General features: G+C 41.2%; 1 protein-coding gene across 3 annotated transcripts in view; it reads left to right on the forward strand.

Annotated features, from left to right (window-relative positions):
- The first annotated feature begins 20692 nt into the window (after positions 1 to 20692).
- Positions 20693 to 21303, forward strand: part of NFIB (nuclear factor I B) — a 273057-nt gene continuing 272446 nt past the window's right edge. For all 3 annotated transcript variants that reach the window (XM_086480258.1, XM_086480260.1, XM_086480263.1), the window contains exon 1: positions 20693 to 20788. In XM_086480258.1, coding sequence (XP_086336384.1) covers positions 20693 to 20788 — 96 coding nt within the window. The remainder of the gene's footprint in view (positions 20789 to 21303) is intronic.

The following is a 21303-nucleotide window of genomic DNA, read 5'->3' on the forward strand; positions in this document are numbered from 1 at the left end:
GCACTTCTAAACTACTCCTAAAATAAAAACTAAGTGTACTTCTGAAGAATAAGAGTTGCATAAGATAACATGGATCTCAGTTAGTACCACCTAGTACATCTCATTCAATCCTGTACTTTACAGTTGTGTTATGTGTGCAAGCATAATAAATTGATTTTTTTAGCATTGTATATAAGAAATACACTTTTATTCATAGTCTTATGACTGATTGAAAATTAACTGTCAGAAGACCAAGGTACTGTTCCGGTTTTTGTGCTTCAAGAAATTTCTAGCTTTTGTTTAGACACAAAATCTGATGTCTGATGTTAAAGTCTGTGGACGAAGGTTTGAGCCTAATGAAGTGACCCACCTGAGCAGTGTAGCTGTCCAGCAGCGCCAATAAAAATAATCTTAGACAGGTTTGTGTATACATAGCACAAGCCCAATGTATGCGCTTCTCAGGGGCTGCCTCTTCTCGGTCACACCATTTCTCTCTGAAAAGATTTTTCTTTTCTGCCCGCAATGTAAGTTGCTGTTAGTCGTACCTGGTAGCTGCTTTGTAGCTCTCTGTTAGCCCTTAACTGGGTTGAATGAATAGTGGGCACGCGGTGTGCTATGTCAGTCCTGGTAGGCCTCAACTTACTGTCTCACGGTTCATTAGGTTAGTGGTCAGGTAAGAGGTAGAGGCTCATTTTATCACCCTTTGAGATTATTCCTTGATGGCCCTTAGATTTTTGTGGTGTGCTAACTAGTCTGAACCCTTGAAGGACCTTTGAAACAAGAGGTCCCAGATGTCCAGAAGCTTACTTTGCACTTTGTTTTGAGCAAATGACTTGCTTAAGTTTGGCTAACTTAGTTTTCCTGCTGACTCGTTGGTTCTTGACGTTAATCGACCATCCTGGGTTCGCCTGTCGTAAAGTTAATTTTGCAAGAAGCTGGGTGGGGCCATAGCCAGGACAGCTGACCCGAACTAGCCAAGGGGATATTTGATGCCGTATGGCACCGTGCTCAGTACGTAAACTGGGGGAGCTGGCCAGGGGGAAGGAGGGATTGGGCTGGGCATTGGGTTCCGGTGGTGAGCAATTGCATTGTGTGTCATGCGCTTCAGGTAGTCTTTTATTAGTATTATTAGTATTTCTTCTCTCCTTGTGTTGTCCTAATAGCTGTCCTTATCTCAGCTCATGAGATTTTACCTTTTTCTTCCAATTCTCTTCCCTATCCAACTAGGGGGGAGGAATGACCAAGCAGCAATATGGTGCTTATTTGCTGGCTGGGCCTAAACCACGACAATGACATGATGAATTTTTGTGTTTGAAAAAAAGGGAGTTAGATTTAGAAATAATTTCGGTTGGCAACTCAGAGGTTGAAGCTGCGGGTACTGTCTCCCATAAAATTAGGATGATAATGTCTTCTCATTCAGCTCTGGATTGCACTCAAAATAGGATAGTCACACTCAAAGAGTCACAGTCAACGGTTCCATGTCTGAGTGGAGACCGGTGACAAGTGGTGTTCCTCAAGGGTCTGTGTTGGGACTGGTGCTGTTTAACATCTTTGTTTGCAACACAGACAGTGGCATCAAGAGCACCCTCTGCAAGTTTGCCAATGACAGCAAGCTGCGTGGTGTGGTCAACACACTGGAGGGAAGGGAGTCCGTCCAGAGGGACCTGGACAGGCTGGAGAGGTGGGCCCGTGCAAACCTCATAAAGTTCAACAAGGCCAAGTGCAAGGTCCTGCACCTGGGTCGGGGCAATCCCAAGCACAGATACAGGCTGGGCGGAGAATGGATCGAGAGCAGCCCGCGGGAGAAGGACTTGGGGGGTGCTGGTGGATGAAAAGCTGGACATGACCCAGCAATGTGCACTCACAGCCCAGAAAGCCAATCGCATCTTGGGCTGCATCAAGAGAAGCGTGGCCAGCAGGATGAGGGAGGTGATTCTGCCCCACTACTCCACTCTGGTGAGACCCCACCTGCAGTACTGTGTCCATCTCTGGAGCCCCCAGCACAAGAAACACATGGACCTGCTTGAGCGAGTCCAGAGGAGGGTTGTGAAGATGATCGGATGGCTGGAGCACCTCCCCTATGAGGACAGGCTGAAAGAGTTGGGGTTGTTCAGCCTGGAGCAGAGAAGGCTCTGGGGGTGACCTTATAGTGGCCTTCTAGTACTTAGAGGGGGCCTACAGGAAAGGTGGGGAGGGACTTTTTACAAGGCCATGTAGTGATAGGACAAGGAGTGGTGGTTTCAAAGTGAAAGAGGGGAGATTTAGATTAGATATCAGAAAGAAATTCTTTCCCATATGGGTGGTGAGGCACTGGCACAGGATGCCCAGAGAAGCTGTGGCTGCCCCCTTCCTGGCCATGTTCAAGGCCAGGCTGGATGGGGCTTTGAGCAGCCTGGTCTGGTGGAACGTCTCCCTGCCCATGGCAGGGGGTTTGGAACTAGATGATCTTTGAGATCCCTTCCAACCCAAACCATTCTATGGTTCTATGATTCTAAGAGTCAATACAAAGGGCAAATGAAAATGTTTTCAAGAACCATCTCCTTGACCTACAAAGAAATTCTGCTTGTGAGCAATTACCATTGAGACTTGTGTAAGAGATCAGACCTTTCTTGGCTGTACTTAAGTCTCATTTATCCAGACAAAATCACTTCTGTTGTCATGAATTCCCTACCACAGCAAAGTTACTACCTTGAATGAGTTCTGTTCATTCCTCTGCTCACTTTCAACTTTGATGGTGCTTTTCCTGTCTTCTCACTGAGAACACAGCAGCATGGAATAATCCTGCCTGCAGTCACGTTCCTGTAGTCTTGGCCAGAATAGACATTGTGGTATAGTACCTGGGAAGATGTGGAGATATGGAGTATTGGTTTGATTTTAAAAAACCAAACCAAAACTGTAATTTTTGATATGCAAATTCTAGTTCCATTTGGGTTTGGGTTGAGAGCAAGCAGTCAATTGCTTAAGAGATTTGAAATCTGTTATGGATTCTGTACACTGAAATATGCAGAAAGAATTTGTCACAACTGTTTATGGGTTTTGAACAAGTGCTGCCTTTTTCTCTGTGATAAAGCACAGCTGGAGCTTTTTGTAACCTTAAGCATTATTCTGAATACAATTCAAGTTGTTTTTACCTTGTTGTTGCCCAAGTCAGTATCTCCTGACCTAAGCCAGTACATGCAATGTCCTGGTGCTGCCACAGCTACATTTAGCAGTTAGAGATCCATGGATCTTGTGTCAAAAAATAGCTTTTAAAGATTGATCTGGTTGTGAGACTTGAATTCTCACATACTTGGAATTTTAAGAATAAATCCAATCTGCTGCGAATCAGTCTTTGTTAACAGACATTAAGTGTTTTAAAATGTATGTTCTGAGCTGTTCTTCAGATATTCCTGGTAATTTATTTTTTATTCATTATTTTATAAACATGGGGTTAATAAAACACTGAGTAGGATGTTGTGACAATTCACATTGTCATTCCCATTCAGGATAATTCAGGATTCACATTCACGTTATCATGTTCAGGATACAACAACTAATGGTGTTGATATGGCAGTTGAGATATTTGTGCAATATTTTGCTTTACAGTCATTAGGAAATGATATATGTACAATATGATGATAGAAATACTTATCTATACAAATTATTAAAAATCTTTGATTAAGTGAATGTACTTATTTGAAAATACACAGGCATTACAAAGGATTATTTCAGTGCTGTTTACAGTTATTTAAAACAGTTGAAATGTGACGAATTCCTGTTTGGTATGCTGTTTATACCAAAATATTGTTACCATTGTTACCACTACACAGTGTGTCAGGCACCTCATTTTCATGTTGACTTTTTTATATATGTGATTTTTAAGGTCAGTAGTTTTGATAGTTAAGAGTGCGGAAAGTATGCTGGAAGTTGTGTTCTCCATTAGCAAAGGTAAATATAATTATTTCTCTTATACACTAACAAGTTAAGTCTAATTCTAAGTTAATCAAAATATCAGGGCTTCAAAACAGTCTGGTTGATGCTAGGGATTGCTTCTGGGAAGAGTCAGTACTTCTAAATGGAGTGTCCATACTTATATGACATACTGTATGACTGAATACTTCAGAAAGCATTGTTCTTCAAAAGACTTTTGTACTGCTTTCTCAGCCGCTGAGCATTTGAATTTCAGACTTCACTGAAGTACTCATATCTGTGAGCTGCGTTAGGCCTAGGACTTAAGTTCTGCCAAAATTGCTCAATGATGTCTTGTGTCTTGCCAAACTATGTCGGGGTGATTAAAGTCAGCTGTTGCAACAAGGGCCATCCGAGCATCGCCTGTATAACTGTAAGAATAATTCACATTTACAGTAGAACACATGCTTTTCTAGTTGGAAAATATGAAACTTAATTTGTAATTTGCGTTTCTAGGTGAGTATTTATATGCACATTCCCGAAATTGTCTGTCTCTATAACTGCTTCAATCAAAGTGCCAGGTAGCAAAATAACACTGATTTTTGTAAATTAGCATTCTGAATTTTGTAGTTCACACATGGGCATGTGACTGAGTTTTACTAATTCATTCTTTGTTTGATCTTGACTGTTTGCAAACAATGCTGGGTAATGTTTCAACCTCGTTGGAAATGACGAGGTCTAGCAATGGTTGTGCCTGAATGGGTAATGTGTGGAGTGAATGGCTGAATAATATCACAACAGGAAAACTTACTCTGGCATTCTTTTAAGCAAAGCTAAAAGTGCAAGATTATGTCCAGCTGAGAAACAATGTACTGTCTTTTGTATCCCTTTCTTTATTCTGTTCATGTAATATTTCTGGTTTTTCTTTTCAGATTGATTTAAGTTACAGATTATTTTTTTATGCCTATTGAGATTTCTTATGTACTGTATTTTTCAGAAATCTTATTTTTAAATTTAAAAAAAAGGTTTCTTTTTCTCCTCTGGATTTCATTAAATTGGTTGAAAGTTGTGAAAATAATTTGCTAATGCTTCCAAAGCTGTTTTTACATTTTCCTAATTATTTTATAAATTACTCTCATTACTCAATATTTTTTATTGTGACAAGATTAAGCTGTAATCCCAAATGGTCGTTGAGGGAAACTGAACTGTGAGCAGTTAGTGAGGTACTTATTATCTGAGCTTTGTTGTTTTTTTTAAAGAGAACAACTGAATGTTGGTAGAAGCATTGAAAACTTGCTCTGTTAGGAGTATCTATTGGTATAACATCACTAGTTACAGCATTGGTTAAATTTCTTGCCTAAATAATTGAATTATGTGTATGCAGCTATACTGATGCATTAACTCTCCTGCCCCACCCCATCCCTTTTCTTTTTGCTTTCTGCTCTCATGATGCAAGATAAAATCGACAAAATGCCTAAACCGTCCTGATCAGGGGGTACAAGCACAGGAGACCCAGGCATCTTCTGGCATATTTATGCCAAGACAGAGTTCACAGTTGTCTGCAACACCTTCCAGAGCGGGAGGCTCTGATGTGGGTATAAACTAAAAGTTATATAAATTGCCATTTTTCAAATTGCAAAAATAGAGTTTGGGTTGGGTTTTTTTTGTTTTTAATCTTTGGTTCGTATGCTTTTATACAATGTATTAGGTCATTCATGATCATTCTTGTAACACTTTTTGAGAGAGTTAAATGGATCTGAATCAGCAGCTCTTCTGTTTCGCGTACATGTGAATTTATGTCAGACTTTGATGCAAAGAGGTTTCACACATTTTAGTCTCTCTCAAATGAGATACTGGATTTAGGCATGTAAAAAGAAGTGCAGAATTATTAGTGTCCACAGAAAATGTAGCAGAGAGAGGGATAAAACAGAAGCTGCTGGGTATGGTGTGAGCCATAGTCCCAGCTGTAGAAGAAGTAAAGGGAAGATTTTAGACACTTGGGCAGATCCACTGCAAGAATAGTGAGCCAAAGAAAAAAGCCAGTGGTTATGCCTGCAAGGAAACAATTAAAATAGCTGAATTGTGACACTTCATGAATAAGGGAGCACAAACTACATGATGATGGTTCATGGCACAGGACTTGCGTCTTCTGTTTCAACTCAAGAACCGGATTCTGGTAATAACAGTAATAAAAATCACTTCCATACTGATCCTTCCACACCAGCGTAAAACTGACCTGTAAAATTCTGTGTTCTGTCTGTATTCCAGAAAACAGCTGTTCTTGCCAGTTTGTTTCTCATGTCTGAAATTTCAATGGGCCTCTTTTCCCCACATAATAATTTCAAGTCTCGTTGATCTCTTCTCTGAAATTTATTTAGTTTAGTATTTACAAATTAGATACGACTGACTTGTGCAAGTCTGTGCCTTCTATGTGATGTGTGGAAACAGAGATCTATTCCCACTTGCTCATAAAAATAATTTTAATGTGTACACTGCCGTATTTTTAATGCCTAAAGCTCCTGGAAGTATTTCTTGATGTGTTTTGTCCTTTTATAAACTGAATGAAACAAAGTATTCAGCAGTGCTTTGAGTCTATAAATTAATTTTAAGAGGCTGCCAGGTAGTGCAGATGAACAAACGCATGCAAACACTGCTGTAGGCTGACCAATTACCCATATGAGCTGCAATTATATTAGCGTGCAAGGGCAATTGCAGGGAAAATTGGACCCTGTGGACATCCAGCTGAGTAAACAGGCTTGAGGAAGGATGGAGGATGTGTTAGTCTGAATAAAATACAGCTAAGCTAATTTGAAAAAAAAAAAAAACAGGCCAGAATTCGTATCAGTCACAGCACATTCTTTCTATGTCCTCTAATTTCACAATATTTTTCTCATTAGACTTCCTCTCCCAAAAACATTCCCTTTGCTGAAGGATTAGTTTAAGATCAGATACATGCGGCAATAGGCTCTGTATGCAGTAAGCCAAAAAGCTGTATTTCAGTCACACGGAGCTGAACACACAATGAACTGGACAGGTGCTGCTGAGGAATAACGACTCTTTCAAGCCTACGTGATAATGTATCCCCAAATATAACATGGTCTTGCTGTTTAGGATATGCTTCTCAACCTCCATTTTTTATTCCATGAAACTAGGACTTTCCTGTAGCTGTGGCCAAAATCGCTGCTTCCACAGTCTCTTGGCTGCCATTTGGGTGATAGGCTCCTCTTTTTTTCCCAAGTGGTGTAAGTGCAGACAATGCAGTAATTCGAGTTCTACAAAGGTGAAATTAGATAATCTGTTTTGATAGCTAATGGATGCTAACCCACAAGTCTGGGACTCAGAAGATCTGCCTTCAGTTCTCTGCATGACCTCTGATTGTCTTGGCAAAGACACCTGGGTGCCTGAAGTGGGAGCTGGGTGGAGCTGCAATGCTGAAAGTGAAAGCTGCAATCCCTCGCTTGAGCGCTGCTGTGTGCACTGCTGCATCCTGTGACACAGCAGCCAGGGCCATAATCCCATACTGGATTCCTAGAGCTCCTAGGACGTCCAGAGTAATGCATCCGCACTGCCCCGGGCTGCCTCTGCCTGAGGAGCTGCATGCTTGCTTCCCTGCTGTAGCAGACCGTGGATCCTTCTCTGAAGCCTTCAGATGATGCAACCTAAACACAGCTAGGGTGCACGGGCAGGATTCACCAACCACGACAGCAGCCATCACTACGTTATGGCCATAGCAAGTGGCTATGCATATCTTTGAGCAGAGAATTGCAGTTAAAGCAGTTAGTTCTCTGGCGTATTTTGTTCTCCTGCCAGCTCTGAGTAGTTCCAGCACATCTTGGGTGCTTGTGACCGCCAATCACAAAGTCCCAGCTCCCCCAGTGTTTGCGCTGGAGGTCGAAACTCCAGTATTCACTGCTGTAACGCCCTTTTCTAGGGACCAGATAGTGGGGTTTTATTGCATCCAGTCTCCATTTCTTTTGCTTATATGGCTGATGCAGAGTAAGCCTACAAGTGCTTTCTGCCTCAGAGTTGTGCTAAGGATAACGGTGTTAAAGGTGATAAAACGTTTGGTGCTGTAACATTTATTATTTCCACAAAATATTCCGACAAATCAGATGTGAAATTTTTTTGAATGATGCTGGAAATCACAAGTGCTGAAGATAACTTTTTCTGTCATGCAAGGCTGCAAACTTGATACTTGCATCGTTTGCAATATTGTGATAAATATGAGAGAAATTTAAGGTCTGCAATGGCATCATTACAGTTGGAGGAGAAATAGGTAGCTATGTAATAAAGACCTTCCAGCTTTAAAGTGAATGAAATGACATGATGAAAAAAGAAGAAAAAGAGATATATTTTCCCATATGTTTGATGAGGCTTTGTCATGTAATAATGTTTCTGCAGTGAGGCTAGAGAGGGAGAAGCAGAGAATTCAAGAAGTTGACCTGTTTAATAGACTTTTAATAGACCTAAATGTGGTTAGGTATTAGCATTTGTCATAGTCACAAGCAAGAGCTGAAAAAGAAAAGATTGTAAAATCCTTTCTGAAAGAGCTGCTTTTCTGAAAGATTCACATAAAACCTGAACTGTGAAATCCTAACACATTTTTGATAATGTTCTAGTGAGCACCTAGATGGAGAAGTCCTACAGGGTCAATTCAACAACCTGTATTGCTTCTCAGAAAAAGATCAAGGAGAAGGAATGTGACCATGTGAGCATCATAAGCCCTTTTAATGAGAACTTAGAACTAATTTGACATCTCAGCAGCTTACTGTCTCTCTGAGTTATCTGCTGCGTAAACACAGCTTTACTTGCAGCTCTCCAGGGTAAAGATATGTCTGAACCTCAGTAAGTGACTATGAGGAGGTGCACACACCGAATTAAATAAAGAATTTTTCAGGACCTTATTTATGACTGTTCTATGAAATCAGGATGCTATTGAACATCTAATTTTCTGGTGATTCGCTCTAGGTGGAAAGTATAAAAAATAGGCTTTTTCATTAGAAAATAACAGCTCAGATTGGACTTCTTTTTACAAGAAAATATATAGTTTTGAAAATTTTTTCAACACAATGTACTTCACATTTTTCAATCGATGCCATTTCACTCTGTTTTCTCTCTCAGAGTGACTACCCGCTCAGTATTTCATTAACTCTCAAGTTAGGTACACAGCTCTGCTGTTGGCAAAGCAGTTCTGAAATGAAATTTTTGGAGCCCACAGACCTCAATAGCACTGCAACCATGCTTGTGTTATTTCAGTAAGTCTTCACTACCACTAATGCTCCTTGTCTGTTTATTAGTTTCTCTCTGGTAGTATTGCATGGGGCGTGAAAGTCAATACTTAGTGCCATGGGATAGGTTTGACATGTTAACAGTAGGCCACAGTGAAATATGTTAAAACTATTTATATAGAAAAACTATTCATAGGTAAAACCAGTCTTTTTTTCTTTTTTTTTTTTTTTTTTTTGTCACAAAGTTCATCTTCATTTGCAAGTACTAGCATTTTTGGTGAAAAAAAATATATTCACTCAGTTGTTTGCAAGGAAGAAAGCTGTTGAAAATAATGCATCAGTATCCACTAACCTTTGAAATGATCCATTAATTTATGAAAGGAGTATCATTTTATCTCTAATCAGTCAAATGTAAAGGGAGATAATATAATACTGTTCAAGTAAGAAATTTATTTGTATGAGGAAAAGTTTATATTTAAAATGAAGAGTAACCATAAAGGTGGTAAGGTGTCCAGAACAGGGAGGAATGTCATTACTTCACACAAGGGCTAGATTAGGATCACAGTCCATTACAGCAGGTCAGGAACCAAGTAGCAAATGTTTAATCTGTTGTAATAATGGAATTGCTTGAAATTACTTGCTTAAACCCTAAGAAATGGCAAAGTGAGATTTCAAAGTGTGAAGTATCTTGTCCATCTAATTTGGATTTTGGTACTTGAAACAAGAATTCTGACTATAGATTCCAACTGGGTGCAAACATATTACCGAAAACTCTCTATCAGTGATGTTGGCTCTTGTAGTTCTGCTGTTCCCTGTAGTATGTAAGAAAGAAGAAAGTGCATAATTATAGAAAAAGTTTTGATAAATCCTTCCCAAAACATGGCAGAAAGGTGTGCAGGCTAGCCATGTATTCATAGCAAATGTAAAAATAAATACAGACAGACATTTAGAAACATGAGGGGCTGAAGGTTTACATCTGGTTTGGTTTAATGTTCCTGAGTAAGATGACTCTGAATTTTTTCCAATGTCAAAATGCTTCTGGTTCAGAGTGGTGATGAGAGATGCAAGAAGCAGTGCTATTATTAGCAAGCCTGCATGTGAAGATTAGTCTACCCTTTCTGCTACCCGTCAGTTCAGATGCTTTTTGTTCTGTTAGGCACAACTCATTGGAGCTTCCCCTTGGAATTACTGAGTTATGAATGGGTGCATCATGCTTGGACACACAGTCCAGTCCTCCCAAGTCTTCCTGCAAATTCCCTAGAAAGCTGACTTTCTATAAACTACACATTTCAAGTCTGACATAACTACAGATACTTAAAAGAAGAAGATACAGCATTGGTGGAATTGTTGAACTTCAGCCACAGTCATGTCCAATTGCTCAGATTTCTCACCTGCGTACCTTTTTCAAAGCAGGGAAATTATTCTTTGTCTGAATGTACTACCAAGCCAAACTGATATCTGTAGATTTCAGAGAGTCTTCTCATGAAAATGCAGCTTCTGTTTTCTGAAAAATTAACTCAAAGAAATTTGAAAAGCCAGAGGTTACTCTTGTATGTAAGATGTGTCACTCTTTAGACATCCTATTTTAAATGCTTAGAAAGAGAATTAGAAAAAAGTGTCATCTGAAGTATCTGTCACAACTGAAATTAGTGTGCATGTATGGATGCACATGAACACTTGAACAGTTTTGGAGAAGTCTGAACTAAACCACTATTCTTCCAAATAGATCTTGACTTAGGCTGAAAGGCAGGTGATACAGAATAATATTTAGTCAAAACAATTACCTCAACAATTGCATCTCTTTTGTCTGAGAAAGTCAACAATGGCAAATTTTCATGATAGTAACTGTGGCTGATTCTGAGTAAAAGAAGAAACTTTTTTTTAGCATATTGTTTCAGTTCATGAAATTTTAGGAGAAAAGTTATGGTAGTGGGTGGAAGAGAAATTTGCTTTCTTGTAAAAGATATCTGGTAAAACGATGTTAGTGTGTGGCTTAAAAGGGGGTGGAGGGGAAGGTAGTATGACCGCGTCTAGGAGAATACTGATGAGCTATTTGGTTAATCCACATGTCCACTTGTCATTGCTAGGTCTAGTAAAGGTTTTAACAAACGTATTTTAGGTGGACTTTCAGTTATAATTCTAAAAATTTTTGAATGGGAAGGTCTGTATTTTATTACAGTGGTAGTTGAGTAGAAAACCAGTGCTGTGTGATCTGAGCTGTATTTATCATACAAAATAGGTGGCAAAAAAGCATTGAAATATTAGTTTGTAAGGAGGAGAGCAACTGCAGGACTACTAGTTTAGTGAGCTCTTTGCAGGATGTGCTGTCTCTATCCATACATTTTTTATAGTTATTTCACAAAGGCCAATGGGCACTTGAAGGTAAGAATCTGTATCATTAACTAAATAACTTAGTTTTATTATTATCACCCAGAGGGGCAGACTGGGTGGCTGAAATGATTCATTCCATTTGTCTAGTATGTCCTTAGAATTCTAAGTTGTGTAGATGAATTGAACTACATTATTATATGAAGGCCTTTGAGAAACAAGCTTTAAAACATAGTCTCTGCTGAGACCCCAGAGCCATTTTCAGACAGATAATAATTTTTCCAAATGGAAACCGAGTTAAATTTTATACTTCTTTCCATTTACACATAGCTTGCTGTTCTCTGTAATAGCTTGCTGTTCTGTGCTCCATTGGGGCACAGAAAGATGCTGAAATGAAAGAAATGAGGCTAGCTTCTCCTAAAGCTGGGTCGCTGAGCTCCCTGTGAACTTCTAATTCACCATGTTTGCTGTTTCCTGCAGGTTTGGGGTATCAAAAGTATCAGCAGAGGACTTGTCAGTTTGTTGGATTACTTCATGCTCTACCCACAGTGTACTAACCTTTATCTGGTGAAACTGGACAAAAGGAAGACACAGAAACACACGAATATGAAAAAAAAAAAAACGAAACAGGCCAAAACTTGTATCAAATCACAATAGTATCGTACCAGGCATTACTAACATTCAGCACATAGGGATGGGTAAGTAAACTGCATGCCTATAGTCACAGGGATACTGAAAATCACTGAGTCCAACTAATGTTTGTGCTGGGAACACTCAACCCTCCCCTTTGGTACAAGACAGATACTTGTTTGAGGTCCAATAACCCTGCAATTAGTCCTGCACCAACACTCCAGGCACGATATGTCTGCATTGACTCTTGCCCACCTGGCTTGCTTACCTCAGGCTCCAACGTGAGGAATAACGGCTTAAAATCAGCGTGTCTGTTAGGACAGTACCAACCTACTAGCCACCAACCAGAACTGAGCAGGAGGGAATCTGTTGGCACCCACCCCATTGAAAAGAAGATCATGGCAGGTGCAAACCTTCTAACAACTGAACAGACAGTCAGGCACAAAAAGACATTGCAAAATTCACATACAGAGATTGCTCCTAGACCTCCTGCATGGGACTAATAGTGATGGTCTCCCGTAGGAACAAAGGGGAATTGTCCTTATGATGAGAAAGGCGTATGCTCAGTTCCTGACTAGCACAACCTTTGTGACCATCTGCAGCAGTAAAGACTCAGTGATGAGAATAATGCTAAACACTTTTTAAAAGCCTCCTCTGCTTCCTGCCTTCCTGCAGCTAGGAATTCATCCGGGTAGTGCGTTAGCATCCATCAGAGGGTGGTGCTGAGCCTGGCTCAGCACGGTACTGAGTGAAGTCAGAAGTCTTGCCTAGTGTCTAGAGGGTATTATCATTACTATCAATGCAAGATAAGGAGGATCCCTTTTGCTGGAAGATGCTGTCCAGAACATCAATCAATCCAGGGGATTTAACAGGAAATGGAGCTCCTAGATCTTTCACGCATGAGATTTTCTTTCAGCCTTGGTCTATTTTCCCCTTTTTCTCACCTCTCTTATGTAATATAACTGGGTGAGATCAATTGCAGACATGCAACAATGCCAAACACTACATACAGCTTAACCCCCACCACTGTAGTTTTCTCTTTGCAAACAAAACAGGCTTTCGGATGGTGAACTGCAGGAGGATGTGAAAGAGCATGAAAATGCTCATCATGGGGAAATCATTAACCATTACTGCCTGTCCAACCAAAATTGTTTTATGATTCTATGATTCTAAGGTAATCATAAGTCTTACTTAGAGATAAGCCAGTAGCTACACTGATATGCCTATGTTGTTCTCAGCAGCGCTGTTGCATGATGCCCCCAAACCCAAGGAGAGTCTATTACCTGTGCCTCATGTCTAACTAATAACAAACCCATTTTATGTCACTTGAGCAAAACAGAAACTAAATACAAATATTCTTGGAAGAAACCAGCTGGAACACTGTCTTCCCCTTTCTCTGCCTTTTGTTTCCTGAGGAATTTTGTTTTGTCAAGTAAAACTGATGGAGACTATATTGCCTGCTCGAGCTGTGCCCTCTCCAGTCCCTGCCCAGCACTCAAACCAAGGCACCCACCATGCCGAGTCCTTCTGCCCTGGGAGCATCAAGCACTTGCTGTTAGGGCCTGGAGCTGGTGTTCAGCCACATGGGAATATCCCTGTCCCTCAGCCAGTTACCCATCATGTTCTTCCCATCCCAAGTATGGTCTGCCATCCCAAGAGGTTGCCTGGACAATCTCTAGCTAAGAAGCAAAGATTGCTAGTCCTGAATTAACTCCCACATCTCCTTACCCAAGAATAAGTAGTCCTCACAACTAACAAGCTGATAGAAGAAAAGCGGTCTACTCAGCATATGTGGTGACTATAGATTTGGGATCAGACCTGCTTGCTTTACGGATAGTGGCCCCAGACGCCCACACACAGAATTGCAAAACCAGTAGCAAGGTAAGTCTATCAAATTGGGAGCAAAAGACCACCACCTCTGACTGGTTACAACCAAAGGGAAGGCCTGAGTTAAAAGGGAAGAAAAGGCAGTGAAGGTCTTGGAGCTAGCCTCCCCTCATGTCAAAGCACTGCTTATGCTAAACATAGAAAGATACATCAGGAACAATTAAAGCTGTGTATGTGAATGCAAAATGGAAAAATCAGTAGGGATATGTCAAAGCAAGAAGAAAATCTCTCAACCTACTTTTTTTTTTTTTTTTTTTTTTTTTTTTTCTAAGAGAATTGATTTCCAAGGCATATGAAATAAAGGAAAACCATCCAGACCTTGCTGTAGCATTTAATATGTCCAGTAATAACCTGAGTTATGCTGGAGAAGTCAAGATCTGATCAAAAATTGTGAGAAATGGGATAAAGCTAGTTGAGAGAACAGCAGCAGTTGTGCCAACTGAGAACTGATATATGCGTGGCATATATGGTTTCTGAATAGGACAAGTGGCACGCTTGCCCCAGAGGCAGGTGCTTTGAGCTGTCACCCCTGCCCACCTCGGAGTGTCTTTGGGGACAGTTGTGCCAAAGGGACAGCTGTGCAGCAAAATGGCGAGGAACTGCTGCTGAAAGGTGCATTTAGCAGCCAGGCTTGTACTGCTTACAGTGCCCTAGGAAAGGGGAGCCATCGGCTTTGCTCTTTTTTTTTTTTGCTTTTGTCCAGATTTGCAGTGAAGTCTGAGGGAAGGACACTGATTTCCCTAGAGCCCTCTGCATTGTACTGCTGTTCATGCCAGCACACAGTGAGCACGGAGTATGCGTTTTGGTCCTGGCGGATAAAGCTGTTTCAGCAGGCCCTGAACTGGAGATGAGCCATAAGAGAAGGGCTTGTTCCACATCCAGTCACAAAAGTGCAGTGTATTTGATGAAGCCTATCAGCATGCCCCTCTCTTCAAAGAGAAGGTGAAAAGAATCCATTCCTTCTTCTAAGGAGGTTGTGAATAAGCAGCATAATGACTTCCATTCATTACTGGGCTTCTTGGCACTGAATCTCAGGGGATACAATTCAGGTTTCTGTGATTCTTGCATGGCTCATAGGGATGAAATCCAATCCGCAAATGAGATGGAGTATTATCCTACATGGAACACTAACGGCCACCCTCCTCACAAAACAGACCGTTTAGTGAATAAAGAACACTTGTGTGAGACACAGAATTCTTAAATATCAAACAATTTTTTTCTTGATAATGGCAAGTGTAACTCCACCTCCATCTCTGAATAATGGTTTTCCTTTGGGGAAATTTTTTAGGAATAAAAAAAAAGTCACATACTGCATTTCATAAACTCTTTTTTAAAATAAATTTAACAGAATTCTGGAATTTTAGCATTTCAATTTATTGTACATTATCCATTATTGTCCATTATTGTGTGTGAATTATTCCAATGAAAATAACCCAAATTAAGCATTTTCTGGGGCTGATTTAGAGCATACAATTGAACCCTCCATTTTTCAGCATGTCTCCACTACCGCCTCTCTCATGGCCAGGTTGCAAGTTATCATAGCACACAAGCATATACGCAAGCTGCAGCAGTTCTGTGGACATACTGAAATTATATCATCAGTTTTTCAAGTTAAACCATCATATTTGCCTCTGAGTTTGACTGATGCGTACTTTTACAAACAGTAGTTTTCACTTAACTGTTTTGCCATATTTGCTTTGCTAGTCAACACTCAGCATTTATGACTTCAAAAAGTTACTTGCAAACAATAGTTTAGCATTATTTTCCTTCCTGAATGTCATCAGCCTGGGAACTGAGTCTCCAACCTTTTGGAAGCCAGCTTGTCCACCCCCAAGTGGCACTGGTCACCTTCCATTTTCTGCCTGTCCCAAAAAATGCTGTGCTTGGTCTGGAAGACTACCAGGCACTTGTGATGGAAGCAAAAGGAGGGATATTGGAAAGACACTACCAGTCAGCCTCCATGTCAGCCTTCTTTACTATTTTAAATTTTTGTAAAAAAGCATTATTTGTCTCTTTACTAATGTTGAATGGGAAAAAATAGAAAGGCTAAGCGAAGTTATTCCCACCTCCATTATTCCCACCTTCTCGCCATGTTATGAAGGAATCATCAATTTTTTATTTTCCAGAGGACATAACTCAGTTAAAAGCAGTGGACTGTCAGGCTTCTGTAGCCACAGACTGCTCCCTTAATAGAAACAAAGAATTCTGGTGCCATAGAGGACCTCTCTGGAATGAGTTCTGTAGGTGCCAATGACTATGAAAAGAAAATATTTACCGGAAAACAGTAGAGCAAAGAGGAAAAGTACAGGCTGAAGGGCAGCATGTGAAAGTCTCCCAAGGCCTGTTAGACTCTGTGGACCAGCAATCCTTTTGGGTTCCCCCGAAGGGCTGAGGCAGGGCTACACGTGCACCTGGTGAAACAAGGGAGGACTGGAGGGGCTTTCTGAACACCTCTGGAAAGCCTTTGGTGCGTGAGTGCAACATCCCACATCTGAGCAAACAGCTGGGGCTGGTCTCCCATCTTCAGCCCGTCAGGCATGCATGTGGGAACTAGGGAGGCAGTGCATGAACATAAACTGTGGTTAGCTGTCTGCTATTAATATCAACATTTTGGATCCAATAATGGCTGGGTTAATAAAAAATTTCCTAGGAAATATGAGCTGTGATCTGTGTCTGTCCACAGGCCTAATGACTGTAGTGGGAAGGGAATTACCAGCTCTGGAAGGATCTCTACATACTGTGGATAGCCTCAGGACACTAGTCTGCCTCTATCCACTAGTGAAAAAAATGCTGCTCTAGACTTACAATAAGAAGAGGAAATTTTCAGAATCACTGGGGTTTTTTTCCTTCCAAAGACAATCAAGGACTTTTGTAATAATGCATTAAAAAAAAAAAAAAAAAAATTAAGATCATCCCAAAATCTGAACATTGATCTTGTTCTCTGTAATGACTGAAATCTACACTACTAGTTTGGGCCATTCTGTTGCCAGGATTGAGTATCCTCCAGAGCAGTGTACTGTGAGTTCTTTGTTTGAGCCTGTCTATTAGTAGGTGTTGGGACCTTAGGGAAAGAAACTAATTGATTCCTGAGAGCTCATTATGAGTGGTGGTCTTCATTAGCTCCCTCCTGGATATGAAATAGTAATGTCCCATTGAGTAGAGACCAAAGCTCAGCCAGCCTGAAGAAAACAAACCTTACAAAACCCAAACTCTTGGGGAAAAGTCAGGCTGGCTATTATTTTCTTAATGTGTTAGGAAGACGGATATCTAGAAATGGATGAACTTGCTTGCATCTTATTTCACTTAAGTAAGAACTAGTTTTTTGTTCTACCAGATTTTATATTCTGACGTCTTCTTTTGTTCCTTCAAAAATGTGGGAAAAGATGCTTAGCCAAAAAAAACCTGGGATCAGTCAAATTAATTTGAAAAAATCACTTCAAAAATCCATCTCACTTGAAAAATTTTAATTATTCCAGTTAAAAAAACCCCACCCTTCTACTAAAATGGAAGTTTGAATAACCTTGAAAGGCATTGCAATTATGTAACAAGCAATGCCATATGCTTTCCTCATAAATCTGTCTTTTCCTGAAAGGAAAAAAAGACCATCTGAAAAATTTTGTCCAATTGCATATTTCTCCCTGTGTTGTGTATGACTGTACCTTCAAACAGCATAGGAAATGAGATCTCTTCCTACATATTACAGCATTTTAAAAATCCCATCTGCAGAACAGACATGGCTGGGAGAAAGGCAGACCTCCCAGCACGCAGGAGAAGGCATGGGAGCAGCATGTGCATGGGAAGCATACAGTGACCAGCGCTGCAGGCATTTTTCTTGGTGCCAGAAATCCCCATTCTGCCCAGCAGCTAATGCAAGAAGGCAACAGGCAGCAACAGAAGGGAGGCTCATCGTTAACTCTGCCTTTCCTGGCTGCAGAAAAGCAAATATGCATGTGGTGTTTGTGCCTACAGGAGATGCATACGTAGGAGCTGTGTTCCTCTGAGATGGAGCAGCTCCACTGGTCAGAGGGGGCTTTGTAGAAGAGGATGCTGCAAGATCGGATCTGCTGTGGGCTGGACATCTGAGAGCAGCCTGAGATGTCTCAGCTAGCTATAGCGCGATAAAACTTTTATCCTCTTTTAAGCACAGCGAACTGGCTTATGATTACCTAAAGTGTGGGCTCCCACTCCCAGCCGTCACGGTGCTGCTGGGGATTTGTGAATTGCCCTAGTAAGGCAGATTAGTGGCTGAAGCAGTTGGTCTCTTCACCTGCGATCAGACTTCAGTGGGTGGGAAACCACAGAAAATCCCTCTCTTCACATTAGTTCAAGGTTGTCTTGCACTGGAAAGCATGTTTGTTAGCTGAGGTTAGGGGTTACGTGTGAAAGTGAATGGTAGCATCCTTCTTGTCCAAGTTTCATCTTACACCTGTAGTGTGAGTGCCACTGTGATGATGAGCCTGTAGTGAAAGCCATGCAAGACATTCAGGCTAGGACCATTTAGGACATCTGATTGTACACTGCCTACTGACAACTGGATAAAACAGTGCTGCTGATGCTCTCCATGGCGTATAATGTTCATCACAAAGCCAGCCTGTTTGACCAGAGTGCAGGGACTGAGCCAGAGTAAGTTAATGCCTCCTGTGCACTGTAAGTGTGCTGGGCCATCCCACAGCACCTGACCATAGGCAGATCTTGCAATAATCCAAAATTTTCTCGGATTCCTATTTATCATTGTGACCTAGCTGAAATGAAAAAAAGAAGGAAACATCCTCATCTATTGTACAGAGCTCTTCTAGAAAAAGTGTTACATAAATTTAGGTGACTGGAGTGTCCAGAGTCTCCGTTAATTCTGTGTTTGGCTTTTCTGATGCTGGCCTCAGTGTATTTGAAACAACAAACTGAGGCAACAAGCTGACATCAATGGAACACATGGTGAAGGGAAAACAGTCTTAATCTTTTGATGTACCTGGTGTTGCTACAGAACTGTTCTGTTGCCAGAGCTCTGGACTTGCTCAGAGAGTAATTTCTCCAGCTGCTGCCACTGTTTCAGGACCTAATCAAATGGGCCATGGATGCCAGCTCTGACAGTTAGGTGAAGGCAGTAGGTCTCTGCCAGACAAACATACTGCCCATCCCACAGCAATGGGGTGCATGCATGGGTGCCCCCATTCATCAGTAGGAGTGTTGCACTGCTGTGGCTGTAGCTACAGAATGCTCTCAGCTGTGTGAGTGATTAACTCTGGAGGTGATCTTCCTGGAAGGGGAAGAGACTAGAGGGTGGAAAAAGAGGAAGACACATGCATGGGAAAGAAGAGATACAGCAATGAGGAGTCCTGGTGGGGGCTGTGTGTGCCATAGTGTGGGACCTCCGTATGCCATTAGTCCCGGATTCTTACTTGCAGCTCATGGCAAATAGGTGTAAGGAGCCTGTCAATTGCAAAGACTTTTCAAGTATAAACCACAGAGCAAAATGTGGAAGATCATAAACTGCGAACATGATCAATAGAGAGATGCTGAACATCTTGTTTACAGTTATTATTTTAATGTAATAATTTTAAGGAGACAGTTTCTGAAATGTGGGGGAGTTTTTGCTAAAGAGGGACTTGTAGCTAAAGCTCATACAGAATCTGCAATACAGCAGTAAAACTGATGTTGAGCACTTCAGCCAGGACTAGCAAATCCTATTCTTTCTGTATATCCCTTTTAATGCGAGCCAGGGTTTATTGATTTCCTCTATGTGCTTATATACATACTTTTCCTTTTCCACAGCTTAAAATAAAGTCAGAGTTATTTTTTTCTTCTAAGCCAGCCCTTCCTTCAGGGAATCGCAAATTTTCCGTTACATGGAAAACCTTGCAGGAAGAATGCCTTCTCTCCCTGTTGGCGGTAGGTACAACAGGCAGATGACCCGAAGCTGTGGAGCAGGAGGGAGCTGTGATTGAAATAGTTCCCCGCCCCCTCGCCTCCCCCTTCCCAGCTAGATCATCCAAAGCAGAGGAGATCATGAGCATCCATGAGAAGGGAGGGGGGAAAAGTCTGTGGCACTGAAATCCTAACCTCACTCCCTCCCTGCTCCTCGTGCTGACTTACCAGCCTTCCGATTCCTTGTTAAAGGCTGATTGCAAAGAGTTAAACTGTTTCCATATGTCCAGTGTGAGAATAGAGTTTGTAGCCTTTGGCAACCCCTGCTGCATCCAGCTGCAGCTGCTACCTGTGTGTTCCCCAGGGCGCCCGCCTGTGCACGCATATGTGTGTGTGTGCGAGTGTGTAGGTGTGTGTGCACATGCGTGTGAGCTCATGACATCTGAACCAGGCCCCCACCGTGTCGGTGAAAATAGTTGGTCCTTGTTGGGGGAGATACTAATTCAGAGCAGTTTCTTCCCCCTCCTTTCTTAGGCTCAGAGCTGACCACGAATTGTGTTGAACAGTATACAACCAAGAAAAATGCAAATAAACTTCAGTCTGCGTAGCCCAGCAATACAGCTAGCCACCCACTTGCGAGATACTAAACTGGTGTACACATGATATACAAAGAATGCTGGCTAGTTTCACCAATCCCTTCAGACAAAAAGAAAAAAAAAAAAGAGAAAAAAACCTGATCCTTGTCTTTATATCAGTGAGGTTGGAGTTCTTGCTAATAAAGGAGCTTTTCCCATGATGCAGTGTGATAAGGATTGGCCTACATGTAGCCCAGCAAGCCACTGCTGATGTTTTCTTGATTAGGTGTCTTATCTTCCATTGAGCTGCATCTGATGAAGGTTGCTGACAGCGTAATGGCAGGGAATGCATCGGACAGCTCCATAAAATGGCAGCTATGCTATGACATGTCAGCCAGGACCTGGTGGATGGTAAGTTGGTGTGATAACCGTTTTTTCCTCTCCCTGGAAGTTTGTTGTTTTTTTTTTTTTTTCTTTCTGAACTCCTCCTTCACTGTTGCAATGCACGTGCTACGAAGTTCAGAGTGTGCAAAGTTTCCAGCTCCAGCTCAGTGACTCTGCAGAGCTCCTAAACATCACAGTCAGCTAGATAGGGTTTCTCTGCTATTGTAGTGGCGTGGGCCTTCTTTTTAAAACAGCAGAGGGGACAGCATGGGATTTTTCTTTCTCCTTTTTCTTATTCTTCCTCTCGCTCTCTTCTTCTTTTTTTTTTTTTTTTTTTTTTTTTTTTTTTACTGTGAAATGCAAATTTTACATTGCTTGCCAAGCTAGTTGGTGTGAGAATGTGGACGTGGAAGCAGTCACGGGAAAAAAGAAGACAGCCTTGTCATCATGCTCTTGACTAATTGTCCTTGAGTTGGTCTTAAAAACAGAGCAATCTGCCTCTTTATTCTGTTTCCTCTGAATAATTATTTAGAAAGTGTATT

Source organism: Leptosomus discolor, chromosome Z (assembly GCF_034619465.1).
Source record: "Leptosomus discolor isolate bLepDis1 chromosome Z, bLepDis1.hap2, whole genome shotgun sequence".
Lineage (NCBI taxonomy): Eukaryota > Metazoa > Chordata > Aves > Leptosomiformes > Leptosomidae > Leptosomus > Leptosomus discolor.